The 27,421-nt window shown below is 38.1% G+C and overlaps 1 protein-coding gene across 2 annotated transcripts; it reads left to right on the top strand.

The window, feature by feature from the left end:
- Positions 1 to 4,133: 4,133 nt before the first annotated feature.
- On the top strand, positions 4,134 to 27,172 carry ppp1r1b (protein phosphatase 1, regulatory (inhibitor) subunit 1B). Of its 2 annotated transcripts, none has more exons than XM_055051948.1 (5): positions 4,134 to 4,595; positions 19,612 to 19,692; positions 20,533 to 20,608; positions 21,691 to 21,825; positions 25,331 to 27,172. In XM_055051948.1, the coding sequence occupies exons 1-5, from the start codon at positions 4,482 to 4,484 to the stop codon at positions 25,471 to 25,473; spliced, it is 549 nt and encodes a 182-aa protein (XP_054907923.1). In that variant the 5' UTR covers positions 4,134 to 4,481; the 3' UTR covers positions 25,474 to 27,172. The 2 variants fall into 2 exon arrangements, with proteins under 2 accessions (XP_054907923.1, XP_054907922.1); XM_055051947.1 differs by having other exon boundaries at positions 4,137 to 4,595; positions 19,612 to 19,698.
- Positions 27,173 to 27,421: the final 249 nt, after the last annotated feature.

Here is a 27,421-nt window from a genome sequence, read left to right as displayed (position 1 = left end):
GTGTGTGTGTGTGTGTGTACATGTGTTATTCTACACTACACATGTCAAACATTGCGCACATCTCGTTCCTGCATGCTGTTGGAGCTGTCACTTCTGTGGCTGCATGTACGATCTATCTTCAGCAGGTTTTTCCCTCTGTACTGCCAGACCAATGATTTAATAACACCCCTGCAACAAAATGTGTAAACGTACACAAAGACAGCTCAGTAGAAATAGAGGTGGCAGCCATGGAGGTCTGCAAGCAGATGAGCGTAGACACTAATAATGTGCGTGAAAAGCTAGCTTTGCATGGGCAAATGTGGCATAACGTAATTGGAGACAGAAACAAACATTCCCCCGGGAGCATTCAAACATGCAAACACAGTGCAGGTGGACCAGTAGGTTTTACATAACCGAGTTTTCTAAAAATAACAAAGTAAATAGTAATAAATCAAGTGGAAAAACCCTTTGTATGCTTAAGAAAATTAGATTTCTATTTTTTTTTTTCTTTTTTTTGTCCTTGTCAGCAATGGGTTGTGATTTTGTTAATTTGACAAACGGAGTGGGGATTTGACAATGCCTGGCTGCTCTGGAATGTTTGAGTAATAGACTTGAAAGCCTACCTGACACCTTCTATGTCTTGTGATTCATTCAGTCTGTGTGTGATACATTTGATACTTTTTCACGGTTTGTTGCCTCTGCACAGCGCTGTGGCCAGTAAACTGCAGCAACGACGTCACAGTAATTGTGCACAGAAGCTCACAATAGTTGATGTTGCTGGAATTTTGTCATTTAATATATTTTATAAAAATCTGATTCTCTGGATTGAGGTATGAGTCAGAAAAGGTGGCTGTAATTTAGGTTAACAATGTTTCTGTTAGCCATTTTAGATTGATTTTTTTTCTTTTTACAGTTTTTTTTATAATTATATTGTACATGTTCCACTGTTTTTACTCATAATAAAAAAACAACAATGTCACAGTTTTTGTGACATCAATGCAGTTGAAACAATTTTATAAATTGATTATCATAAAACAAAATAAATGCAAATCTCAAAACATTTTAGAAAATGAAAATTGAGAGAAAAGTAAAAAATTGTGAATTGTACAGGAATCCTGTTCCAGAAATAAATTTTCTGCATTAAGGAAAAATGACAACTCTGATTATCATATAGAGTCATGTTCAGTCAAAAAAATACATGTTTTAATTATTTTGCCAGTTTGAAAGTACCATTTTAAAATAACAGCCGTTAAGTAAGAGTTGAACATATTTTGTGTGTTTAAATAATCTATTAAACTAAACATTTCTATAACATGGCATCCTACCTGATGTGTTTTTTTTACTCTTTTTTTGTTTTATTGTTAACAGTTTTTAATGTTCTCCTTTTATAAAATTTCTCCAGACATTTATGAAAGTTTTTAAAACTTTTTAGCTGACGTTTTTTTATTTTTTTGCTCAATTGCAGAAGAAAACTTGTTTATTTACTGTTCCACATAATTCTGAGCTATTATGAATTTACACAGGAGACAACTGGTTGAAGGATGATGCATCTCTCTGGGTTTGCAGTGGGTCTTTGCTGGATTTGTTCTTCCTGTTTCTCACAGTTTCATCCATTGTTCATTGACAGTTTTTATAGCTCTTCCATCCTACTTTTGTGATTTTTTTCTACCAGTTTATCCTGCAGTGTAAGCTTTCATGGTAAAAATAAAAAGAATGGAAAGAGCAGCCATTATAAAAATAAAAAGAATGGAAAGAGCAGCCATTTATATATATATATATATATATATATATATATATATATATATATATATATATATATATATATATATATATATATATATATATATATATATATATATATATATATATATATATATATATATATATATATATATATATATATATATATAAACTCTGAAATATCTTTCATAAAATGTGGAAAACTATTGATGAAGATAATTTTGCAAAGCAAACATTGTTTGGTATGTTACATTATATTGAGATAAGTCTAGATAATGAACGTTTCATGGTTTGGCAGAAACATTTTATGTATGAAATGGATAAACCTATAATAATAAACACACTTCAACCAGATAGATAGCTTAAAAATGCCTTTTTAGGTCTAATTATTATAAAAGGTTTTTCCTCACATGCTCATAGAACATTTTTCAAATAGCAAGCATGCGCTAGTTCGTCATTCCCTTATCATTTGCCAAAAATGACTCAATCTTTCATGTGATTAAAAACTAGAATGCTGGCGTGGCTTGCAGAGAACTGGACTCTTGCACAAAGCCCCATAACTCATTCCCCTTGAAAAATTGCACAATTCTTGCAAATCACACTACAAGTTATGCAACCGCTGCAACTGGGAAAGATTTATTTGTTTTTGAACTGCGTGAGGGATGTGTCAAACTTTGCATAAACAAACCACAGAAATTAGTTAGGGGTGGGCTTTGTTGACTCAAACCCGCTTCAAAAAAAAAAAAGAAAAGAGATTAAAATAATGAATAAATAATGCTCTCACCAGCGGGATAAACATTCAGATTATTCTTCAGTCTGAACTCTGTACTCTGTAGATGCTGCAACACTCCCAGTGCACCAAATCTACCTTGACCTTCTATATTCTGCCCACAAAGCCCCTCTAGCCTCCTATACCGTCCCTCCTCCACCACAGCCTCCTCCTCTACCATCACCAAAGCCATCTCCTTCATTCCAGTCCATGTCAAAGCTCAAATCTGCCCCCGGGCCAAATCCACCACTCTGCACTGTCTAAATCCCTCTGCCATTTATAATGGCAGAGGGATGTGAGTGAAATAACAGCTAGCTTTCAGTCCCCGAAAGTAGCAGTAAAATGCCTCTTTTCTCTACATGTGAGGTGAAATGTCTGCTCTCCATAAAACATTAAAACTGTATCATCATGTTTTAAATAAGAAAACTTGTTTCTTTTTGCACTTTTGCTTTATGTCACAGACATCTGTTTTCTTTGACACAACCGGGCTTTTCTAATGTCAGCAGTGAGTACAGTACCTTGCTAAAGTTTCCCTTGGAATTGATCCAGATAGACTAAAACCAAATGGATATGTGTGAAGTAAAAGAAAATGGAACCATTTAAAACATTTTACATTTTTTTAGGGAAAAAAATCCATGGAAAAAAATGCAAACTTTGGTTTCTTTTAAATGAAATCTGGTTGCATCCAGCAGTCGCCTAATGAATACCAATGAGGAAGTAGCTGCTCATTTAAAGTGACGGGCCAGGCAAGGAAAAAATTATAAATGGGAGGTTGATGAAAAGTTTGGAGGAGCTCCAGAAATCCTCAGCTCTGGTGGGGTAGTCTGTTGAAAGATCACATTTTAATTCAAAAATCTAAACATAATCTATGTAGTAGACCAAACCAAACGTAAACTTTTTGGCCTGCATGAAAAATGCTACTTGTGGCAGAAGACAAACATTGCACATCGTAGGAACATGCTGTACCCACGATGATGAGGTATGGGCAGCGTCATGCTGTTGGGGGGCTTTTCTAGTATTCAATGAAAGTCAATAATATCTTTATGAAGACATTAAAAATGATATCATAAAAGCTCTTCACCAATTCTGATTTATTTTACGACAATTAATGGGTCAAACATTTCAGCCTGTAGATGTGAAAAGTTAGAAGAGACACAAATTGTAAAAAAGAAAATATTAGGTCCTTTCTGGACAACTTTGTGTTAAATTAAATCCTGATGAAATACATTGTTGTTGAAATGTGACAAACTGGGCAACGGTGAGTGCTTTTGGAATGCAATGTATTATTTTTATTTGCTGGAATTGTATTATGTTCCTTTTTTTTCTTTTTAAAAAAAAATAAGCTGCTTTTCTCTCATTCAGTGTGACGCCTCGTTACAAATCTGTTTAAATGTCAGCAAGTTGCACTGCTGGATGTTTACTTCCTCTGACTCCCTCCGTCTGTTTCTCTCTCTGTCTCCTCCCCCTGTATGCATAAATCTCTCATTCACAAACATGAGATTTTACACATTAATATACAATATCAACCTGTGAATTTCAACTTCAGTGTGCCTCCCCTGTCCCTCTTTTCTCTCCTCTCTCTTATTAATTTGCTGACCACTCCCTCTCCTCAGGTCTCCACCTTTTTTCAGCTGCTGGCTCCTCCCATCCTCCTCCTCTTACCCACCTACCTCCCTGCAACACAGCCAGATCTGAGGACATGCCTCACTCACTCTTGCTGCACAGGTCTTAAGCGAGAGCACACAGGCACAGGCAGAATTAAACATCAAAGTGATAGAAAAGAACAGCAGCAGTGGGAAAGTGGACAGGAGGCTGGAAGAAGTACATGCAGTTGGGCTTTTTTTTTTTTCTAAAGAAAGTCTGACAGTGCAGAGGTGAGGCAGGAGCAAGAGGCTGCCAGGAGTGGGACTACCCAGCTGTGGGAGGTTCCTCCAGAGAGGGTGCAGAGATCTTTTGGCCTTCACTGGGAGTCTGAGCCCCAGGATCCAGAAATATGGAGCCCTCCATGTCAACCGAGGTCGAGGAAGAGCACAAGGAGAGGAAAAAGATCCAGTTTGCCGTGCCAGCCTCCGCTCCCACCAACCTGGACCCTCGGCAAGTGGAGATGGTGAGCTGGCAGATTATGTTTTGATCCATGAGGACAGATCAGCATAAGCTGTTAAATTGTTTGAGTGTTTAAAAACTAAACCTAAATCCAGCTGCTCTCAGCCTTTTGTAATATAAACATGTTCTTTTTTTATTTTTTTTTTGTTTTTTCCACAGAACTAAGTTTTAGGTTTTGAGTTTTCCTCTCTGTTGAAAAGCTATGATGACATTTCCCTCCCTTCACTTCCTTACAAGATTAATGCTTCGTTGCCTCTTCTTGTTTTGACCCCTTTCACAATGTGACATTAACGTGAAAGTCATCATCCGGCTCCTCTGTAGCAACCCTCTGACATTTTACCACTTGACTGTCTGTCATGGTTCTTATTTTTCTGTCAAACCTTTTAACCTGTGCTTTTCCGGTAAATCCTTTGACACCTGAAAAACAACACACTTTTTTGTTGTTTTTTGTTGTTAGAGTTTCGTTTTCCTCTGATCTCTGAGCTATAATGCTAAATCAGAGATAAGATTTAATGTAAAAAAAAAAAAACAAACAAAAAAAAAAACACAATTACAGTTCTTGGCCAAGAAAACGCTGAAAGATTTACAAGCAGGAATTCTTATCTCATCGAATATCAGTCGTGACATTCAAAGAGACATATTGTAGATCAGGGATAAGTAGGCCAAAGTGGTCTGGAAGATTGAGGTCAATGGCTCACTCCCCTTGAGACTTTGAAGAAAGATGAGGTGGGATAATAAGAGGGAGATGCGTTTTGTCACAGAAGGTGAGGAAGGAAAGGCGACCTGTGGGTCCATCTGTCTGCGGGGTCGACTCCCTTATCGACTGTCCCTGATTCCCTGTTTGCATAAAAGAGGCTCTTAATGAGCAAGCCTGACCTGTGAGCACAATCTGTCTTTTGTTTTTATGTGCCTGTTTCAACCTACATGTTCTGCACTGAGAAGAAAATTCTCACAAAATACTGCAGAAGCGTTGCAAAAACAGAGCATCTTTGCAACGCATCATGAGACTTTCACTCACACATTCATGCACTCTGATCTGTGCCATCACTTCCAAATAACCACAGGACATCAAGATACCATATGTACCATCGTTTTTTTTCTTTCTTTCTATTTTCAAAGATGGACTCATTTCTACACTCTCTTTGCTCAATCTCTACATGACTGAACACTAATTTCTGGCCTTGCAGATTGGCCCTGGACTCTTTTAAAAGCCGTGTTTAGGTGTGTTAATCTGTAAGGAACTAAAATTCAGTAAAGGATCCATTAAGTCTGTATCTGATCCCCTGGATCCCGGTGAATGAATTCAGGTTGTTGCAACAAGCTTGTTGTCTGGGGAGTACAGGAAACAGAAGGGGCATTTAGGAGAGCATGTGTTTATGCATGTTTAAAAGCTGATAGCATCTACTTGAGTTTTATGGGGTTCTCCAGGGATGTGTGGGTCGGCAGGGTGCGACTGTCAACAGCACTCATTTCATTCCCCTCCCATTGCAATTACTGTCCCTTACAGGTCCGCATTTCGCTACTGAGTAGCAACTTGTTTCACAACAAGCAGCCCCTCACTGTTCTTTCCGATGGCATTTAAATCCCAAAACCACAATCGACTGAATTGCTCTTGTTACTATAGAGACAGCCAGTGCAACTATGTCACAGAGCGCTCCCCCGCAGCCGGCATGTAAAAGGTCAACTTTAATGGACAGATCTATCTGTTGGGAGTGAAAAAAAGCTTGTTTACAACAATGCAATATTTTGGATATGTTAGGCGTGAACGCTTGGAGAGACGCTTCCGTACCTCCCACTCAGTGAGATGTGGGAGATAGCAACAGCTATTTGCTCTGAGCAAATCATCCTGCCCAAATTTCTGGACGTCTTTTTATTAATACTGAAGCAATCTTATCTCTCTCGATCTCTCTTGACTGACTCATTGAACCAGTTGTCAGAAACTATCATTGTTTAAACTTACTCTTTATAATTAGAGGTTATCTGACTTGTGTCAACTGGGACTCCCAGAGCAGCCTTGAAGCCCAGATTGGTTTCGATGAAGCTGAGCTGAGCTGCACATTTCTTGGAATAAAATACTTTAGAACTTAGTCAAGACAGAGAAAATTGTGTTTTGTGCTATTTTCTATTTGTTCGTGACAGTTTAACCTGATAAAATTGTGTGAGGATCTAATAAAACGTAAACAATCCTACCATGTTTCAATTTCATATGAACATTTTCAATCCATATTGTTTGATACGATGTTTACCCAACCTTTAAACTACTATCACTTCAGAACTTCAGGAAAGGCTTTCCACAAGGTCTAATAGTGTATTTGAGGAAATTTTTGGCTTTTCCCTTTGAAGTGCATTTCAGAAGTCAGACACAAGAAGGCCTGGATTGCATCCTGTGCACTAATTCATCCCAAAGGTGTTTTGTTGGGTTAAGATCTGGCTGCAGAGCAGTCAGTTTCTTCCACACCAAACTTTCTCATCTGTGTCTCGTGATCGGATCTCGTTCTGGGAAGACACTTCACCTACCTTGCCTGCTGGTGGTGTACAGAGGCCACCAGGCCCTCTAACCACCAATAGCTATTATGTAGCTGTAATTCAGCTTTTTTGTGTTGATTCGGCATGTTTCTCCAATGTTTACACTGACGTTTGAGTCCTTCCGCTGCCCAGATCATGCATTCTAGGCCAACAGGTTATTTTAAATCACATTTATGGGACAGACTGTGCATACATGGCTGTTTATCTGTGGCTGGGCTGATCAGAGATATCTCTGAGGAGTGTTGTGCAAGTTCCCATTTAACAAGAAGTAATTCTGAGTTCAGTTTGAATACGTTAACACTTAATAAATTCAACTTCATAGTTCATAATTCAAACACTTGATTAGTCCCAACATTAGCTCTTCTATGTTCATTCATAATTATTACTATGAAATAAAGGATTTGATTATGTTATGCAGCAGTTAGCATAGTGATTAAGCATTTTTTATAGCTACCAATTAGAAATAGAAGATTGGCCCTTGAAGTTGCCATTCCAATGGGGAAAGTTGGAGATTTCTGAGGGGCCCCAAGATTTCATATTCAATATTGCTTGTGCACAAATAGAGTTGTTGGTATAAACATTTTTTTGACAGTTTGCATTTTTTAAACCAGTGCCACACAGCCTTTTGTGTGTTGTGAACACATAGCCAGAGTCACTCCCTGCCAACAGTCGGCTCCCACAAAGAGACACCAGAATGTTGTGATTGTTAGCATAGTAGAGTTCACTGTATATCATTGTGCTTAAAACAAGAGGAGAGGCATGCATTTTCAAAAATGGTTTCCCCCAGAGACAAATATGTTGATCACCAGGTGCTTTTCTTTGAGGGAAAATATCAGCATACAGAAGCCTGAGGTCTTTAATCAGCATTGCCATAATTCCTGGCAGTGTAAATAGGCAGGAATTAGCACATCAGCTAATTTAAAGTGTTTGTAACAACCTCACCTTCACAGTGCAATTTTATGACAAAGTTAAAGCTTATTGAGTAGTGAAACACAATTTAAATGCAATGACTGGATGGTAAATATCTCCTCAGCAGATCAATTTAGGTGTAAGGGACAAGAAAAATGTGTGATTACATTCAACCTTGGTTTATTTTATGCCCAAGCAGAAACAGATACAAACACATAGAGACACAGACACAGCTTCTGTTTTGCTATATGTTTTTTTAACAGTGTCATGCTCACTTGCATCATATTTACTTTATAGTGCCATCGTTGGTATCCTGTCTAACATCTGAATTTCTTCTTGAAATCCTCTCAGATAGGCAGAATTCATTACATTTAGCGATAAACGTTTTTATTGTCTGGAACATTATGGATAAAGAAAAGAAAATATCCCATTTTTCATCGCAAACCCCACTCCAAACATGTTAATACCACATGCTTATCAAGTGATAAGCATGCAAAGTAATGTGCATAATGGACAGAGATTAGGGAAGTGGCACTGACAATATTACCTTTATGCGGACATGCCTTTCCTCCTTTGACTCCATCTGGCCTTGTAACTGACATAAAACAGAATAAAAAAGAGATTATCAAAGGACAGAAAAGGGCATTTGTCCAAAAAGCTCCCAACAAAAACCTCATATCACCCCAGAAGTTTATTGGAGGCAAAGCCCTCCAGATCCGGTGATAAAATCCCTCATGCCCCTCAGAAAACCGACCACCACCACTTCAAGTTTTACGTCACTCTGGGTTAAACATCAAACAATGACCTTTGCTACAGTGAGTATTTGTGGATAAACATTAGCAGTGTGGGGGACCATCAAGAAGAAGTCCCAGAAAGAACAGCACGCCTCAAGCTGTGACTTTTTTTCTTACAAGCAGGCTGGCAGGAACGTCGCTGTAGTGGCCTGACTCAAGTTTGCCCAATGATGTGATCTGTTTAATTTATGAGACGCTATTATTTATGTTCCTGGTGAGTTTTCCTTTGCCCGAAAACAGTTTGTAGATGTTTGTAGTGGCAAAAACTAATTGGCATGAAAGTTAATAAACCACACTTTGTAATTATTATTTGGACACAATCAATAACTCTCTGTTTTGCTGCGGCTTACATTTGTTTTTGTTCCTTCCAGTTTCTGACAGTTCTGGCATTTTGATTTATTAATGACTCTGAAATAAGAACATGCCAGTGGCATTTCTTTCATGTTCTTTTTCCATTTTAATTAAGGAGTGTGGCTTCTGTGAAAGGCAACTTTTGTATGTTACTTCAATAAGCATGCCCTCTTCAAGATAATGACCATTGTCTTGGCTGCTTTGCCTTAAAATGTAAAGTGCAAACAGCTAAAAAAACATAAATATTGAGAGAAAAGTCTTCTGATTACACTGTACACAATGAGCTGCAAATCCACCATAATACCCTCTTTTCTTGTGCTTGTGAGAGAACACGACAAAAACCTGACAGGAGGCCCCCAAAGCTGCAGCACGGCCTCTTAGCCTTTGGTCCAATGGTTTGGACTTGATCTATAGAGGTTTCCCCACTTAGTGCCTAAATTTAGGTCAGATCAAGTTGAGCTGTATTCAGGATGTGAAGAAATAAAAGGCGTCTGTTTTGTCGGCGTCTTTTTATGGCGCTGAAATCACATTGTAATGGATGTGTTTCTTCTTTTGACCTTCACCCAACAAATAATCACCATATCTGTGATGAGATGAAGAGGATTAGAAATGGGGATAAAAATAGGGTAGGGTGCATAAGATCTTTGGTTCATCAAGAGCCGGCCTGTCACCTGATGCTGTCAGATATCAAGATTGTATTCTTCAGCTGCCTCAGCACAGTTGGGCCCCTTTCTACTGGCTGAAGGCTGTGGGGATGCTGAGCATGCCCGATGAGGGCATTTCGAGCAGCGCGCTGCCTCGCAACAAATAGGATTGGTCTCAACTCCTGTTTTATCAAGGCTGAGAAGAGAGAATTATGTTATTGCTGCAGTGACTTGTAATCTCTGAAATGCATTGCTGTAATTGGGTCTTTTTTGGCTGCTTAGCTGAGGTTGCACAGGGATGCTTCAAGTTTAACACTGACACACGTAGTTTTGTTGACCCATGAGAAAAAGATGGTTGTAATTTAATACTCATGCAATCTTCTCCTTAGCTCAGCCCACTATGCTTCATGCATGCTGATTGGCATGGCCTTGGAAGAAAATTGATTTGGTGTCCCATGAACCATGTGCTGATTTAGCCATATGTTTTGGATTATCATTATCCCAAGGATGGCCCACTTTTAGGTTTCAAGCAGAGACCACCGGATTTCATGTCATGATGTCAGACACTCTAGCACGTTTCCAAGGACTTTTGGAAGACAACGTTATTTAGCAGTGGTTGTGAGGTGTTTTTTCAGGCTTTGATTTATGTCAAACCCACTTGGAGTGTTTGTTTCTTGGGAGGGTTTTGCAGGACTGGAAATTTTTTATTTTTTTTGTTCATTTACAGCAGTTTTAAAAATGAGCCATAGTGCCTGGATGAAGTTAAGATGTTATAACAAGCTGTCAGGGTAGAGGTATCCAGGGGATTGTTTTGTACACATTGGACTAATGCAGATGCACAATTTACAACAGCAGAGTGGCACGATAGTATGAAGTGCCGTTTTAGTTGCAGAAATCCCAAGCAAGGTATTGTAAAGATTTAAAATGGGTTATGGTTCATATCTATCTCCAAAAAACAGACTCCGCTTCCTTCCCTGGTCCCTTCTTGGTTTGCATGGTAGTACATTTAAAAGAACCATACCAAGGTTCACTGGAGTGAACTAGGACTTCCAGAGTTTTTACACCTGGCCAAATGAATTGTGCTTTTAGAGGAAATAAACTCTGGTTCGTTTTCTCATTTTGTTTTGAAGATTTGGAAGATTCTATAGTAAAATATAAATAAAAAATGCACTTCATATAGAAAAATGTAGTACTAGTTGATTTTGGGTTATTAAACATAAATTGCTTTTGGATAATTCTTCCCCTGCTGTATAAATATACTCAATTTAAAGGGCTGATTCCTCTGAACAGGGATCTGCCCTGTTGTCTCTATTTGCTCATCCTTGAAGGGGCACTGGGGGGTCTGGTCGAGATTGGGAAAGATGCACAAGCCTTAGAGAGGTCACTAGTTTATCTTATGGCAACACTGACAGACACAGGACAAATAACCATAAACACACAAACTCACTCCTATGAGCAATTTAGAGAGGGCAACTAAAGTAACATGCATTTTTTTTAATAATTGGAAATTACCTGAATAGAACCCACATATGCACTGGGAGAGCATGCAAAATGAATGCAGAAAGACGACAGAGTTTGCTAAAAAGCACCGGTACTAACAACTCGAATCCAACCCTCATGCAATCCTCTCTCTCAATATTTCAGTCAAATTATGCAACAACAATAAAAATATATATTTATATATTTTATTTTTATGCATCTCTAGCCGGGTTGCCAGTAATTTCTGTGATAATTCTCAGATGCGTTGCAAGCATGAGCATAAACATTCATTTTATCCTTTTTTAATGTGAGTAAATAGATCATTGCAGATGAGTAACTCCAGCTGGTCTATCTTCTGTTTGTGCTGGCTATTGACCTCTGGAACCACACACAGCATTACGACTCAATCTCAATGATTGGACGAACAAGAGGAGCAGAATCACCTCGGTGACGGGGAGCACATGTGCTGCTATCTGTGAAATAACTTTGATTGGCACCTCATCTGCTGTGCACAAGGGTCCACCAGGTTGCTTCCTGTCACGCATCTGCACTCGAAGGTTTTGGCAAACCCTTGTTCTAACAGATTTTTTTAAACAGTCGGACAAGCAGCACATTGCATAAATGCTCGAGGGGAATCTGGGGACAGGAAAGAGATTTTGAGTATGATTTCATTCTGCCCACGGTTGCAGCATAATTATGATACCTATTTGAGAGTCGTTGAAGAGCCCCTCTGGATACTATCTGCAGCCCATCTGGTTTTTTTCAGTTGGCCAGAAGTGGGGGCAAAAGGTCGCTGCAAGTGCTCAGTAAATGCTAGGAAGCGACATGCAGCAGCCTCTCTGACTTGGGGGAATTCAATAAAACATAGTGCCTGAATAGGAATGAGTATCTATTGTTTTGGCTGCAACTAGTGGAGAAATGTCCTTGAACTTTGTAAAAAGCAGCTGTAAACTCAATGAGCGCTTGTTACTCAGTGCAACCTTGTTAAAACCGCAGTCAGACACCGCATGATGTGTCTGATCGCTGCTCTTTGGGTGTCTACTTAATGGAAATGTTCAATGCCTGCTTCGTGTGGAGGGTGGCAGAAATTCAGTTTAGAGAGAAGCTCAAAGTCTTCCCAATAATCCAGACCACTCATATCTTCTGGTTCTGGTCTTTTCTGCATTCCCAGAACCAGAACCAAACATGGTGAAGCAGCATTCAGCTTTTATGCACCTCAAAACTGGATCAAACTTCCAGAAAACTGCAAAACAGCCAAAACACTGAGTTCCTTTAAATCTAGACTAAAAACCCACCTGTTTAAAGTTGCTTTTGAAACAATTTGATGTGTAACAATGGCACTTGACAGAATCTAGTGCTTCAATTGTTGACTGTGCCCTCTGACTTTTTAATTTTGTGTTTTAATGACATAAAGCACTTTGAACTGCTTTGTTGCTGAAAACATGTGAAAAACACAGAGTAAGCACCCTGTCTAAATATGATAAAAAATGTTTTTCTGATTTTTTAACCTCACAAGCAAAAAAAAAACACATTACATTTAAACATTTTAAATATAATTTTAAGCATTTCTAAACTAGTGTATAAACTAAGGCATGTGATATTATATCCACTGCAGATCCATGACTACAAAATACTTTCCCACTGTAGTGTTTTATTGAATTTGCCAGGCTTTACAGAGGGGATCACATGAGGCCTGTCCATTTCATTTTAAAAAGCTTGCTGGGGGCAGGGTGTGATTCAGAGAAAAAAGGTTGACTTGATGACCTTTTTTTTAATTGAGTTGCTCTTCAGAGTTCAGCCCAGCTAAAGATCACAGCAGTGGAAATGAAATAACACTGCAGGAGAGCACATTTAGCCGAGAAACCCAAAGAGCTGAAATGGATGACGAACTCAATACTCATTATCTGATTTCATAAAGTGGAAACATCCAAAGGCTTGATTGTTATATTGATGCAAAAATGTGGAGGAAGCATCAGCTTTTAGCATGGAGTGTAATTATAGCTCAGATCAGAAGTTTGCATACAGTCATCAGACTTCAAGTGTTACATTTGAAGCAATTTTCTTTCCATTTTAAGAAAACAAGCAACACTAATGACCGACAAAATAAATTATATTAGGTGTGCAAGTTATTTTGGACTTTTTCCTGTATCACATTAGATCAAAATTTTACATGCACATCTACATACATTTCTTCTGACTTTTGGTTAAATTTCCCTTAGAAAGTTGCACATGACTTGATTACTTTTTATTCTGCAGTAATCAAAAACCTTTTGGTATCACTTAGGCTGGATATTTGATAATTGTTTCCAGCAGAATCTCATAAATTGCCTGGTTTTTCAGCAGAGTCCACATGTTTTTCCACAGAATTGAGGTCAGAGTGTTGGTGTTGGCCTCTGTTTCTATTCCAAATCCAGCTTTGATGTGTTTTGTATCATCATACTATTGAAATTGAAATATCCAGTTGTTACTAAGTTTTTAATGTTGTACCAAAGCGGTCCAATTCTGAGAAAAATGGAAATTAGATACAGAGTTGAGGATCAACCTCATACCAGTATCACATTCCCATGGACTGTGAAAAAACAACACCCCTGCTCCAAAGCCAACACCTGTAAGCTTAAGTAAAATTCTCTTTTTCTCTTTGGCATGTAAACTAGCCAAAGAGAAATATTGTTATCAGATGGGCTAAAAGATTTAGTTTCATGAGAGAGCATTAGTCATTGATACTGTCTTAAATCTTTGGAGGCTACCTCCATGCTGGATCACAGTGAGCTTTCTAATGAATTTATTTAAAATATTTCAGACTGAACTAGAGATATTGAGGCTGGAATTCCTCACCCAGAGTTTGTAGTAAATAAATTACAGCAACTATAACGACACAAAATAACATGTGCTAAGGTAGCTGGTTGTTTCAGACTCATTATTCTGTAGTATGATTTCAAAACAACCATGAGACTTCAAGAGTGAATGATTATTAGAGCAAAGATGACTTTGCCTTTTTCTGTGGAGACAACATGATGCGTGTTAGGCTGAAGAAAAGAGAAAAGGACACACCCTATATGAAAACGTCAACATCATTCACCTGGTGGTGCAATTGTTTCATAATGCTTTCCTGTACAACTTTTTATTAAAACTGCGTCTGAAATTTGCTGATCCCAAGAGAGGACAGATATTAGACAGTGGAGTAACAGTTGACATAACCACTTTGGGAGATTATCAAATTTCAACAGATTCTGAATTGTTTGTATCTCATCTGCTGGTTTTGTGCTGTAAGCAACACAACTCGATGGTCATCTTGTTATAGCCCAAGCTTGAATCAAAGGATTGATGGTGGTACATAGAGAAGCTGAAGAAAACAATAACAAAGTCAAAGGTCGTCTTCCGATTTTTATTTAGATTGGCTTTGAACTTGTCAATTTGATTGGTGTTTAAGATTGTTATCTGCTCATAAAAGTTGCTTATGTCATCTTATCAACACATGCAACATCCCAACACAATACCAAGACAAACAGATTTAGGATAAAGATGAAAGCAAAGTAGTACAGGAAATTAAAAAAGAAACTCAAATGACTCATTTTTTTGTTTCCTTGAACCTGCAGTGATTATATTTTGGCGAAAGTAAAGACTGTCATGCCACAGCAGGCAAGGTGAGGATAACTAAAGATGTTCTAAATTTGTCTGGCTGGCAAGCACAATGTTGCTGCTGCAGGATATATTCAGACAGCATTTAAAATGACCTGGGTGAAAGTGACCATTATAATCTTCAAAACTTTAATTTCATCCTTCCATATTTTTGTCAGCCTATTGTGAAATCCAAAAATGGGGCAGTATTCCCATTTAAACCACACGTTTTGTTGCATCAAGAAAACAAGTATAACATGTAATAAATGATTACAAGCACTTAATTGAAAAGGAAAAAACAGCAAAACATGCAAATGGATCAACTTAGTCGGACAATCGTCATCCAACACATGTGCTGCCTGCTGACTGAATTGATGCTTCTCTGTTTAATTTCTGCAATTATTTTTACTTAATGGTGGAATTCACTGGGTTTTGTCCCAATTAAAAAAAAAACATTAACATTGTTGCTCTGAGTAAAAAAACAAGAAAAAAATAATCTGCTCCCATTGAGACACTTTACATATCTTGATTTTATTTAACAGTGTTTAACACACACCACAAGCCCAAATCAATATTTCACAGATCTATATCTATCCATCAGAACTGATATGGATTCATTGCAGGAGAATGTTGCAAGTTCATACATCATCATATATACTTGACTGATGCCCTGAATGTATCACAGATTGCTTGATGAGATGACCTGATATCATTTAGTGTGATTGGACACAAGGGAGGGAAGCAAAGAGGGAACAGAAATCCGAGTTGTGTTTCCCTCCACACTCCCTCCGTCGAGGTCACTCTTCCCAGGAGACACTGGCTGTCGAGCGCCACTGCAGAGTTTTACAGGCTTTCTGTCTCATCCTGCCGAACCCCCAGAGGCACCTCTGATCTAGTTTATGTCGTCCTACTGCAGCGTGCTTTTTTTAGGACTGGCTTGAACGTACCAGCTTAGAGAGCCTGGCCTCTAGGGAGTAGACCCAAATCAGCCAATCTGCACCTAGCCTGTTAACCAAGACGATCCTCTGCCAACACACACAGAGTACTCAGAAACATGCACAGTCAACAGTGACTCATGACCCCAAAACAGCACTGTCACAGAGCCCTGGCTGCTCAACCTTTTCCCCAATATTAAACTTGACATGTATTTAAATAATAAAATAATTTTATGAGTTTCTCATTTGAAGTGCTTTTTAAAGGTTGCACAATCCTTGTAAAAAGACTGGTTTTATGTTTTGAACATTACTGTATTTCTATAAATCCTTTAAAAGTTTGTTCCACATTTTAGTGAGACTATGTCCCAGACAGTTCAACTGAAAAATGCAAGCAAATCTGTTAAGGGGTTAATTAAACATTGAAAAAAGTGCAGTAACCTAGTTGCATAGATGTGGAGCCTTTTAAATTAATACTTTGTTGCAGAACATTTTAGCTAAAATACATCCCTTTTAGCTAAAATGTTCTGCCACAACATTTTAATGTTAACTCCTGGCATCAACTGCTGTGAATCTGTTTTACCTAAAATAAAGTTCAGATGCATCCTGCAGCTAAAACAACAGACTGCAGACAGGTTACACAGGACCAAAATGTTCTTATTGTACAAAGCTATAAGTCGTCAAAAGGGTGCAAAGCCTCCACAGTACAACTGATAGACGACGGTGCAGTCAAGATTCATTACTACTAAAATAAAAATATGGGACAGCTCAAAAGCTTGGCATTTCTCCAATACTGATAAAAATAAAACACTTGTGTCTTAAAGAGCTGCATTCATTTCCAACAAGTGCCACATGAAATCCTCATTAGCTTTAAGTAAACCAAAGCAAGCCATTTGGACGATATCATCCCCGTGCCAACGCTTTTATGCAGACCAAAGCTCCTCAGGAATCCCAGCGAGATGCTGCTGCCTGGAGGCTTTCACCTGCTGCGCTGCTAAAAGGCCACAGCTGCAGCTCGCTTTGTGAGAGTCTGCTGTAACTGGTACGGAGTCAAAAACATTTCTGCCGGTGGTGCCGGGAAGGGTCGAGAGATTGGGAACAAGGGATTAAGAGATGCAGTGGAGGGAGGGTACAGAGGGATAAAGCATAGCTGGAGTAATCCCACACGCTGTGTCCCAGTGTTGCCGTAGCTGAGGAAGTCACATATGTTACATAACTCAGGCAGAGTGGGGTGGTTTTAAGGCTGGAAAATTACTAGAGTCACTGAATGTTTATGTCAGCCGGCATTGGAGACGTCATCACCAGCACGCACTGGTGTGTGTGCGTGTGTGTATGCTTGGTGTAAAACACAAGTGCATCTGTCAATTTTATTATTTCACGTAAATGTGCATGAATGGCTGCTCTCATTTTGCATCATTTACGTCTGTTTTCTCCTTAACTCAAGCTCATAAATCATATGAGGGGAAAACAACCGTGAATGGTGTCAACTGCAATTAAATCAGGTTTTATCATCAGTCCTACTGTGTGACATTTCATAAGAAAGACTGCATTGACATTCAGGTTAAAAACATAATAATTACAGACATAGGCTTAAAAAATACTATCTCTTATTTTTTCCCTGTTGTTCAACTCTATCTGCTTTATGGCTGCCAGTCTTTCAACTGTTACTACTCCTGGATTATTCCGAGGTAAATAGCTCTAATTCTAATTCTTGGTTGTGTCAACACTTGGTGTCTACGATCACTTCTTGGGCACCACAGGGGCAGGAAGCAGGTGCTATGCAAGTGTTTTAGCTCCAAGATGCCCCAGGCCTGGACAGCTCTCCAGGACAGAGGCGGAAGTGTTGGATAAGACCTTGTACGGATCTGCACTGACACTGGAGAGGGAAAATGAAGAAAGATAAGAACAAATGTGTCAGGGTGTAGGGGAAAATAACATGATTGCAGTTACAGTGTGACACAAAGAAGATGAGGGTAATGTCACTGTCAAGGAATGTAGGATGGAAGTGGATGTAAACAGGATAGAGGAAGCAGAGGATCAAGTGTGATGGAAATGAGGAGAATACGAGGGAGACGGATAGTGTGTGACGACCAGGGGAGACGGGAAAGCTGGAGGTTGCATGATGAGATTAAAGCGCATGTCTGGTGTCACAAACGCAGCTGAAATCCATTGCTGATTACTTTGTTTGGCTGAGTGGACCAGGGGCGAGTGTCCAGCGCGCTGCTCAAAAAGCCGCTGCTTTGGCAACACACCGCCGAACTGTGATGACGCACCGAATGGGACAGAAGAAAACAAACACAAGTCTCCGTGTGGAGCCATTTTACACAAAATAGAGCCAGGATAACTCCCTTCCTACAATGCAGTGTGGTGCCATAAACAGCAGAGCATGTCAGTAGCTCATGTCATTGCCAAGGTTGACTTCTTCCACAGAGGACACTTCCAATAACGTTCTTGTTTCACTTGCCAGCTCCACTCACTTAACTGCTTTACTTTCTGAAGTTAGACACTATTAATTCACGTCAAGTAATTCCCGCTGTAAACAGCCTTTCTTCTATAGCACAAAACATATATCTAATGTTAAAACACCACTCTTCTGGGAAAGACTGTAATTTGTAACGCTGAAATTCTAGCAAAAATATGTAGTAATTTCTGCTTTCCATCTTTTACACTGATTGCACATGTGATAGCATTGCTAGTCCACCAAACATATCTTATCAACCTGTGTTTTAGTCTTGAGCGTAAAAACTGCAGGACAGTAAAACTATTCTGACATAGTTAATCAAAAAAAAGTGTCTATCTGCAGTTAGTTTCTTGAGAAAAAAACGTCAGCAGTCTCATACTACACATGTGGTCACTGAAAATCAAAATAAAATACTGCTATTCAATCAGTTTGCAATTACTGTCAAATATTTGCCTTCATTTAGCTCAGGCATAGACAAAGAACAGCTCATCTCGCTCGTTCACTATTACTTATGTTTGAAACTGTAGTTATTTTTGTACTTTTTCAGTATATTTGCATATTTCATACCAAATTATTTTATAACTACATTGGCAACATTTTGGAGCCATTTAACTCATCTCAATAATTAAACAGATTTACTGAACTAACAATGGAAACATTTATGAAATAGGGATGCTTATTTATAAAAAGGTAAATTGACTTAGAGCCATGAAAAATATTGGTATAAGTCAAAGTCAAAAAAGAGCAACAGATGCAGCTGCAGTTCAAAAGCTGTAGTTTAAGTTAGCTTGTCCCAGTGATATAAGGAAAACCTCTAGTTCCTCATGCTTTCAAATTGCTCTTTAGTTAATAATATAGTTGACTTTAGCTTCCTAGAAGAACCGTAAGTCTTCTGGAAGATTATAACGATCACTCTGGCTTTAAGCTTGAGAGCCACATGCAAAAATGTTTAATATAAACACTAAATAAAGAGCAGCAGTGCTATTAACGTGAATCATGAGTTTAATTCTCATCACCAAGTGTATTTGTTGGACCAGAAAAATTTAAATGACTGTTCTGCTCTGCTGACTGCGGTGTGTTATCGGGTGGTAAAAGTTGCCGGTTCATCATTCATCAGTGAACTCTGCTAATGAAGTCACAGAGGGCCCAGTGTGTCCTCAGCCGGCATGACGTGTCAACGCAGTCAATGTATTTTTCCTCATTAGATTAATATGCAGGTGTGCTGAATGTTATTAATAATACAGCATCAGCCACTTTGACTATTCATTTATTCATGGCTGCCCTTTTTGTTTCTGTTTGTTTACAGATCAGACGCAGGAGGCCCACACCTGCCACACTCTTCAGAGTAGCCGACCAATCTCCTGAGGACGACCAGTCCACTCATCAGGTAAAGGTGAAGTCTCAACCTCTTTTTACTCTTTAAGTGTTTGTGCATTATCCTCTATCCTCCACGTTTTTTCCCCTCTGTGTCAGTGAGGTGATGTAAGCCTTTTGTAATCTAACCCTACTTAATTATAATGTTTGTTCATCATCAAAACCCCAAGTTCAGTTGTTATTATCTGTTCAAGGAGGTGATGAACGTGGTTAAATATTATTTACAAACAATTTATTTTATAAAAAAGAGAAACAAACTGAATCATACTTTTGGAGAAGCATTTAGAATAGGACTGAAAAACGGTGAATTTGAAAAACTCTGTAGTAAATTTTGAATTATGCAGCATGGCAGTCACAAGCCTGCATCAGATGTAGTGATGATGTTTGATTTGTGTACAGCCGTGCAATTTAAATGCATAACAAAGACTGAGAAATAATTTCCAATAAAAATAGTAAGAAGGTAAAATATTTACTTGGCCAAGAACAGGATCAATGAACTAAGTTTGTCTTCCATTAAAAAGCATGATATAGGAATTGTAACAGATATTTTGCGTTGACAATACAGTGATCAGTAGTATAGCTACAGTGATGTGATGTGTTTATTTACAGAAAAATTTTTCCTTATTGGTGTAGATTTTAGTCCCTCCCCAGGTAAAAAAAAAAAAGGCATTTGATTATTGCAGTTGAACAACCAAATTTAAGCTGGTTTCACAAATTAAGCATATTATGTCAACAAAAATAACTTCTTTTTAGCTATGCATAAAGTTAGTACACCCTCTGTTGGCTAAAAGGATCTTTCAGGAGAAAGTGAAAGAGAAAATCTGTGTTAATCTTCTTATCCTTTTCTTTACAGTGGGTCGTGGGGGAAAACGGCGTGCTTAAACCAAAACGTGTGAATCAAAATGTGTATCAGCCTCCGACGCTCAAAGGTTTGTACAAAACAGCACTAATTCTGCAGGTGGTGTTTGAGTGAACCGTGATTTATCCTTATGTTTATATCCTGTTCTGTCTTACCTTGCTTCGCTGCAGGTTTTGTCCTCCTTGCATTTATGTTACCTTCTATAAAAATAATATTATGCATGAGCAGATGTTGGGAATGCACTGAAATAATGCCTTCCTGGTTTATTTCTATACACACACCTTTGTGATTTGCATGATTCTGAAAGACTATGTGTTAGAAATACACTGGAAGACAGAGTTTGGGTGTTTATGAGAGACAGAGAGATACTAGAGAAACAGATTAGTGTGCGACAGCTGCGATACACTGAGTGTAAGTCTAGGAAAGTCAGGATCATCCAGGATTATAGCCAGTTTTTTATACAGCTGTGGCACAAACACACTAGCACTAAATTGTGCATGATTTCATTTGACATGAAGGAAAATAAGCATTTATTTTCCTTAAAGAAAAATAAGCATTTTATCGTGTTGTTTTCTCCACATGAGACTTTAGTACATGTGTTTCAGTGTGTGCCAAGTGGTGATATAGAGTCAGGAAGCCTCAATTCTGCACCAGATACCTGCCCTTTGTCAGCACAGTGAGGGACACACAGAGCAAACTCAGGAAGATTTTTTGTTGCGTAACCTTTCTTAGTAAAAAGTTAAAAAAAAAAAGCGACCTTCCTCAATGCTGTGCTCTGCATTTGAGGGTGTGAAAGAATGGTAGGAAGAGAAACTAAGGTGACCTAAAGGAAGAGTGAGAAGTAGGTGAGATAATATCATAGGAAATAAGAGACCACAAAAATGGAGAGCATTCTGCCAGAGCAAGGGAAGATTTGCAAAAGAGCTAAAAGAAGTGGCAGAAAACAGGGGAAAAAAAATCAGTGTGGAGTCTTGTTTCTTGGCTATTTGTCTGCCTCTCTGTGCATGTGCTTCCCGCCTGCCTGGCCTGTACTCAGAATCCACTGTGAGGCTGAAAACTGTTGAAGCGTGGTAAACCCAAAACAACATATCCCTTTGTCCCCTTGTCCGTGTCCATGTGTCCGTCTCCCTGTGTGTCTGTGTCTGTGTGTAGCTGTGCAGAAGATGGCTGAAGCCCAAATGCAGAAACTAGGTGTCTATCCTTTGGAAGACCCTTGTGAAGGGGACGAGGATGAGGACCACTGGGAGGGAGAGGAGGGAGACGAGGCATCTCCCGCCAAAGCTGCTGGTGAGAGGGAGGTTATTTGTCAACCGCCTGCAGAACACAACCACACTGTGGCAATGTCAAGTCCTGAAGAAGAAACTATACCTTGAGATACTTTATGCTGCTGGCATTGGAATATATATCATTTTGTGAAAGATTAAACAGATTTTCTGTTATGTTTTGAGAAGTGTGAACTAAATAAATATTAGAATGGAATCAAAAGACACTTAATGTGATCCTTTTAAGGCTGTGTCCACTTCTACAGCCAAGCTTTTGCAGTTTTTTATTTATTTGTTTTACATTTGTCCTCCACCAAAGTAAAATGGTTTGTGCAGACCGTTTTATCTCTAATGCTTCTATATAAATCAGTTTATCAGGTTTGAAGTTATATTTTAACTCCTTTAGAACTAGACCACATTAAAACCCTTGAATCTATTTGTGTTGTAAAATTTAAAATGACATAGATAGCTACTGGAAAATTCCCTTTTGCCATTTTCAGTAATAGTTTATCAAACACTGACTCACTTTATGTCTTTATTTTTTGTTAGGTAGCTTCTAGAATTTTTATTTATTTTTTGCTACTTAACAATCCTGCAGCTCTATTCTTTCAACACAAATACCAACATATTTTGATAAGGTTGTCATAGCACTGAATGTGACTCATATTGTAAATTGCAGGAGATGGAAAACAAATGACAAATATTTATTTAGAGCTAATAATAAGATATTATCTAGCAATGAACAAAATTAACATGGTTTCATACCAACTATTGTAGGACTTAACCTCAAATTATAAGCTCATGCAGTTATGGCCAAATGAAAGTATGAACCGGTTTGTGGAACCAGAAATAATTCATCTTCAGAAGAAGTTATGATCAGTCATTATATTCAAAAATAAAATTTCTAAACTGACACTGTAATAAGCACTTGATCTCCAAGTACAGAAACCATGAGTTGACTCAGGCCTTTTGAGTTTATTTGTAGCTTTTTATAGATTTGGTTTGTTTTAAAATGTAATATTCTATCTTTGTAATCTCTATTACGTCACAGGAGAACAGTGGCATTTTGTTCTGAATTATTGCTCTGACCAGATGACAGTCTGTCTCTGTAAATCCCTTTGTGTTGTAAAAGCCTGTTCAGATAAAAAAAAAATAAATAAATAAATAGAACATTTACTGATTGGGTTCTTTTTAACACTACATATCACTTTAGATTTTCCTAAAGAAATAAAAAAAATTATCTTAGTTAATTTTAAAACTAAGACATCACCTTTAAACACAGATTCAAGGAACAGTTTCGGTTGATATCTTAAGAGTAAATTTATCCTGGAAAGTTAGAAAGGGTATTATTTTGAAGTTTAAAAATCCCAGGATTCACAATGTTTGATTGTGAGTTTATCACAAATCTCTCAATAAGGTTAACTTTTCTCTCTTGCTATAAAGTAAACCTTACTGTTAACTGTGTTTCCAAGGTTATCCTTCCTTGAATGTTAACCAGTTGTACTGAGTATGTATAAGAAACAGATCTTTACCCTGACACACACAAACAAGTCCTATCCTTTTTCAAGGAAACATTCCCATATCACCTTGTTCCAAAACACTTTGTGAGTACAGAGCATTTAAGCTTGAGTACACAAAGAAACCAAAACATGCAGATTAATCTCAAAATCTGCACAGCTGGCACAAGCAGAGAGGCAGAAAGTTTGTTAAGGTTGGGAATAGGAACTTCTAAGGGTCACAGGACATAAGGTGTTCCATGAAATATACAGAGAAGTTTCCAGGAAGGAGATTTTCTGGTCATGAAAGAGTGACATTAGTCCAGTGACCAGTGGGAGTCACTCAGATACTGTGCTGCATTAGATCAACCTAAAACAGCTGAGATGGCTGGCCTGTATTGAGGGTTTAATGGTATGCTGAGTCAGATGCGGCCTGATATGTTTTATACTCCAAAGTATAAAGAGCAGCAACCAAGAGGCAGCTTTAAATGGGGTCAGACGACAGTTTGTCATAAATCAGGACATTCAGGCTTCTTGCTAACTCCAGAGATTTAGAAGCCATCTTTTATGTTGGGTATTGATTGGTATCTAGACTCAATGCCAATTTTATTAGCTACACATTTCTAGTACTGAATATAATGGATGTTAGCTCCTGGTGGCATAGATTCAACAAGATGTCCATATTGACATGACTGCATCATGCAGTCACTGCTTTTGATCCACTACTTTCCAAAGGTTCTCTACTGGATTGAGATCTGGTGGCTGCAGAGGCCACAGGAGTACAGTAAACTAATTCTCTATTGTCTAGAAACCCATTTGTGCTGCTTTGAGTTTTGTACTTTGGTGCAATGGCCTGCTAGAAGTGCCCATATGTCACCAACAATACATAGAAAGTTTCAGGGGCCAAAGTGTGCCAAGAAAATATCCCCCATATCATTACAAAGCAGCAGCCTGAACCCTTCATACAAGGGATGATGCATCAGTGCTTCAATGTTCTTTTTATGTCAGATTCTGACACAACCCTCTAAAAGCCACGTCTGAACTCAAAATCCATTGGAACAGGCAAAATATTTCCAATCGGTTAATAGCCAGTTTTTGTTGAACTTTTTTCCATAGTAGCCTCTGTTCTTATCAGAAGCGGCACTGTCTACTTCGAAGTTTGACATGTTGCGCATTCATCAATAATTTTCCACAGTGAGTCAGTACTTGAGCTACTTGTGCCTGTCTATTATCTTGAATCAGTCTACCAACTCTCCTCTAACCTCCCCCATCAATGAGGCATTTTCATCTGAGAACTGCTGCTCACTGGATATGTTCTCTTTTTGGGCTGAAGTGTAACCAAGAAAAAGGATGGTGCCTGAATATCCCTGTAAATCAACAGTTTCTTAAATACCCACACTAGTCCATCTGGTAGCAAGAACTATTTGCAGTCATTTAAATCCCTTTCCTTCATCATTCTGATTCAGAGTTTGAAGTTATCTTCACTATGTTGCCATGATTATCTAATGAAGGTGCTAGTGACTGTGTCAGTGACACAATCTGAGATTTGTGAGGGAAGTCAGTTAGTTATGTGGGTAATCTGTAGGGACTAGCTATGGATATAAATTTCTTCAGTTGCTATGTACTGTTGATATAGGTCATATAGGTTGTTAGGCAGAGCACAACATGAAACAGAGGTAGAGGAGAGAGTAAAGGAGCATTCATGTGCAAGGACTTGCCCATAGAGCCATTTCTGTATGAACCACAGTTGGTTACCTTGAAACTGGGTCAAAACAAGATGTGGAAAATTGGACTGTTTATTAAACCTTTACAGATATTGTGTGCAGTAAAGAAACAAAACTTACAAAACAGCTGATTACAAGCAGTTCTGCCAAGTCACAGACATAAAACACCAACAAACACTTGATAGTTTGTAATTAATTGCCTTACCTGAAATAACCCCTGATACACATAGCTGCTGGTGCACAATGGATACAAATAAAAGGAAAACAAAAGGTTTTATTGCTCTTTTTGATTTTTGTTTTGTTTCTTCAGATCATCAAGACACAGCAACTACTGAACGGTTTTCCAGTGTGAAAGAGATGACCAAGGAGAAAGAAACACCACAGGAGGAAGATGAAGTGGAGGAGGATGTAGAAAAGGATGACAAGATTGAGAACAGTCGGGGGTGTAACTGAGGGGAGAGTGGAGGACATATTTTAGAGAGACGATTTGGGGAAAGAATTGGTGTTGTCAAATGGTTTATAATCTGATGAACTTGTAGAAATGAAGAAGTGGTTAAATTTGTGGAGGCTCACTTGTTGGTGAGATGTGAGAATGATAGAAAATTCCATGTGCGTGTGAGTAAGTAAAGTTTTTATACTATTCACCCTCTATAGGGTCTGCTGGATTCAAAGTGAAAAATCTTATGAGGAGGTGAGGAATGATCTACTGAGAGAGCATTGCGCTGGCGCCACTTTGGCCCTACTGATCCGTTTTTATAGTGAGCGTGAATGGGCCAAGGTCAGTGTGACCAAAAGCTCTGCAAGTGGAAGTCCTCCCTTCACTGTCAATGCTTCAGCTCAGAGCTAAACATTATTTTAAAGAGGCTAAAAGGTTGAAAAGATAATACAACATCTTGGGTATAATTTAAGACTCAAAACAGCTCTTTTATGACCATCTGTGAAAGCACTTGGAGGTCTTTAAACATGACGTGTTCTGCTTCATTTTGAAATCAAGGCTTGCATTATTTGAATCAGCCCTCAACGTGTGCTGCCATCTTGTGGTGAACAAAAGCTTGACAGGGTTATGAAGTCCAACCTGCAGCTCGCTTTTTTCTAATTTACTTATAATCAATGATGTAATAATCAATTATGTATTGATTTTGTCTCTTACATTTAACTTTAGACCTTTCATTGCTTTGCCTATAATAATATCTATATGAAATATTTCAAGATAATACCAAGTCCTCATGAAGGGAAAGCAGATTACTTTTATTATTTCTGAGATAAATTCTTTATTTTTAATTCAACCAAATCATTCTCAAAAATCTAAAGCATGCTTTTCTCTTAAAGGTATCCATTCAGTGAGTGTATGTGTTTTGTTTTCTTCATTTCTTTCACTTTGTAGTATTTGGCATTTAAACTTAAAGGGCAATTCTACCTCTAATTTTAAAAAAAATGAAAAAAAGAAACATTTACTGTCTCCCTATTTTAGTTCAAGTAAAATTTCTTATTGTTTATTGAAATAAAATTAAGATCTCATACAGGTTTTTGTATATTAACTCTTTTATAATGTTATATTTTGAACTGCTCCCACATAATTTTATGCTGTAAGAGCTATTTTTCTAGTCTGAAGTGGAGTTTATGAGCTCAGCTGCCTGTTTTTAAGCATGTGACATGCAGCACTTTTTTGTAAATCCGTCAAATGTGCTCTGTAGACAAATGTTACGTTAGTATTTTACAGTAGATAAAACCATATTTTTATTGAACTAAATGTGAAATAAATAAAGTCACATTCAGTCTAATTCAAATTCTTTTTAACCGGTGGTAGTAATGCATGGGAAGGTTTCCAAATGTACCATGGAATGATTGCATTGTGCTGTTTGTTCCCTCTGGGCTGCTGTTTGTACAAAAAACTGAATCGTTTTTTTAACCTTTAACCAAACTGACTGGATGACCAGTAGGTTGTGTGTGCAGTCATCTCTTCGCTTTCTGTGACCCCCCTACTTTTCTTGGCCCACTTTAAAGAAAAGACAGATATTGTATGAATATGTTTTTACTTATTTTCTCCTCATTTCTCTTTTGTTTTCCACTCTTGTTTCATAATGTGATGTGGTTGTCTTAAAGTGAGCAACTCTATGGTATCAAAAATAAAGACGTTTTTTCTCATACTTCAGTCTGTGTTTGGTGTGAGTTTGTGTGTTTCTTTTGTATCACTCATCTATCCCCTTCTTATCTAAGAATGAGAACAAATATTGTATTTTTTTTATTCCAAGAGATATAACATTTCAAATTTGAAAGACGTCTAAGTGTAATACAGTATTAAGAGGAACGATCGCATGAAGTTAAGTTATTTTCACTACCTCTTGGAAAATAAGTGAAAGTTTTATTTTTCTCTTGCAAAATCTTGGACAAATAATGTTTT

The sequence above is a fragment of the Poeciliopsis prolifica genome, unplaced genomic scaffold (assembly GCF_027474105.1).
Source record: "Poeciliopsis prolifica strain line A6 unplaced genomic scaffold, Auburn_PproV2 SCAFFOLD034, whole genome shotgun sequence".
In the NCBI taxonomy this organism is placed as follows: domain Eukaryota; kingdom Metazoa; phylum Chordata; class Actinopteri; order Cyprinodontiformes; family Poeciliidae; genus Poeciliopsis; species Poeciliopsis prolifica.
This window is presented reverse-complemented; position numbering and strand designations above follow the sequence as displayed.

Bases quoted from the DNA above. Each gene is read 5' to 3' on its own strand.
- ppp1r1b (XM_055051947.1), top strand. From the start codon at position 4,482: ATGGAGCCCTCCATGTCAACCGAGGTCGAGGAAGAGCACAAGGAGAGG. The intron at 4,596-19,611 runs GTGAGCTGGCAG...GTTTGTTTACAG, and splicing joins ACCCTCGGCAAGTGGAGATG to ATCAGACGCAGGAGGCCCAC. The intron at 21,826-25,330 runs GTGAGAGGGAGG...TTGTTTCTTCAG, and splicing joins ATCTCCCGCCAAAGCTGCTG to ATCATCAAGACACAGCAACT.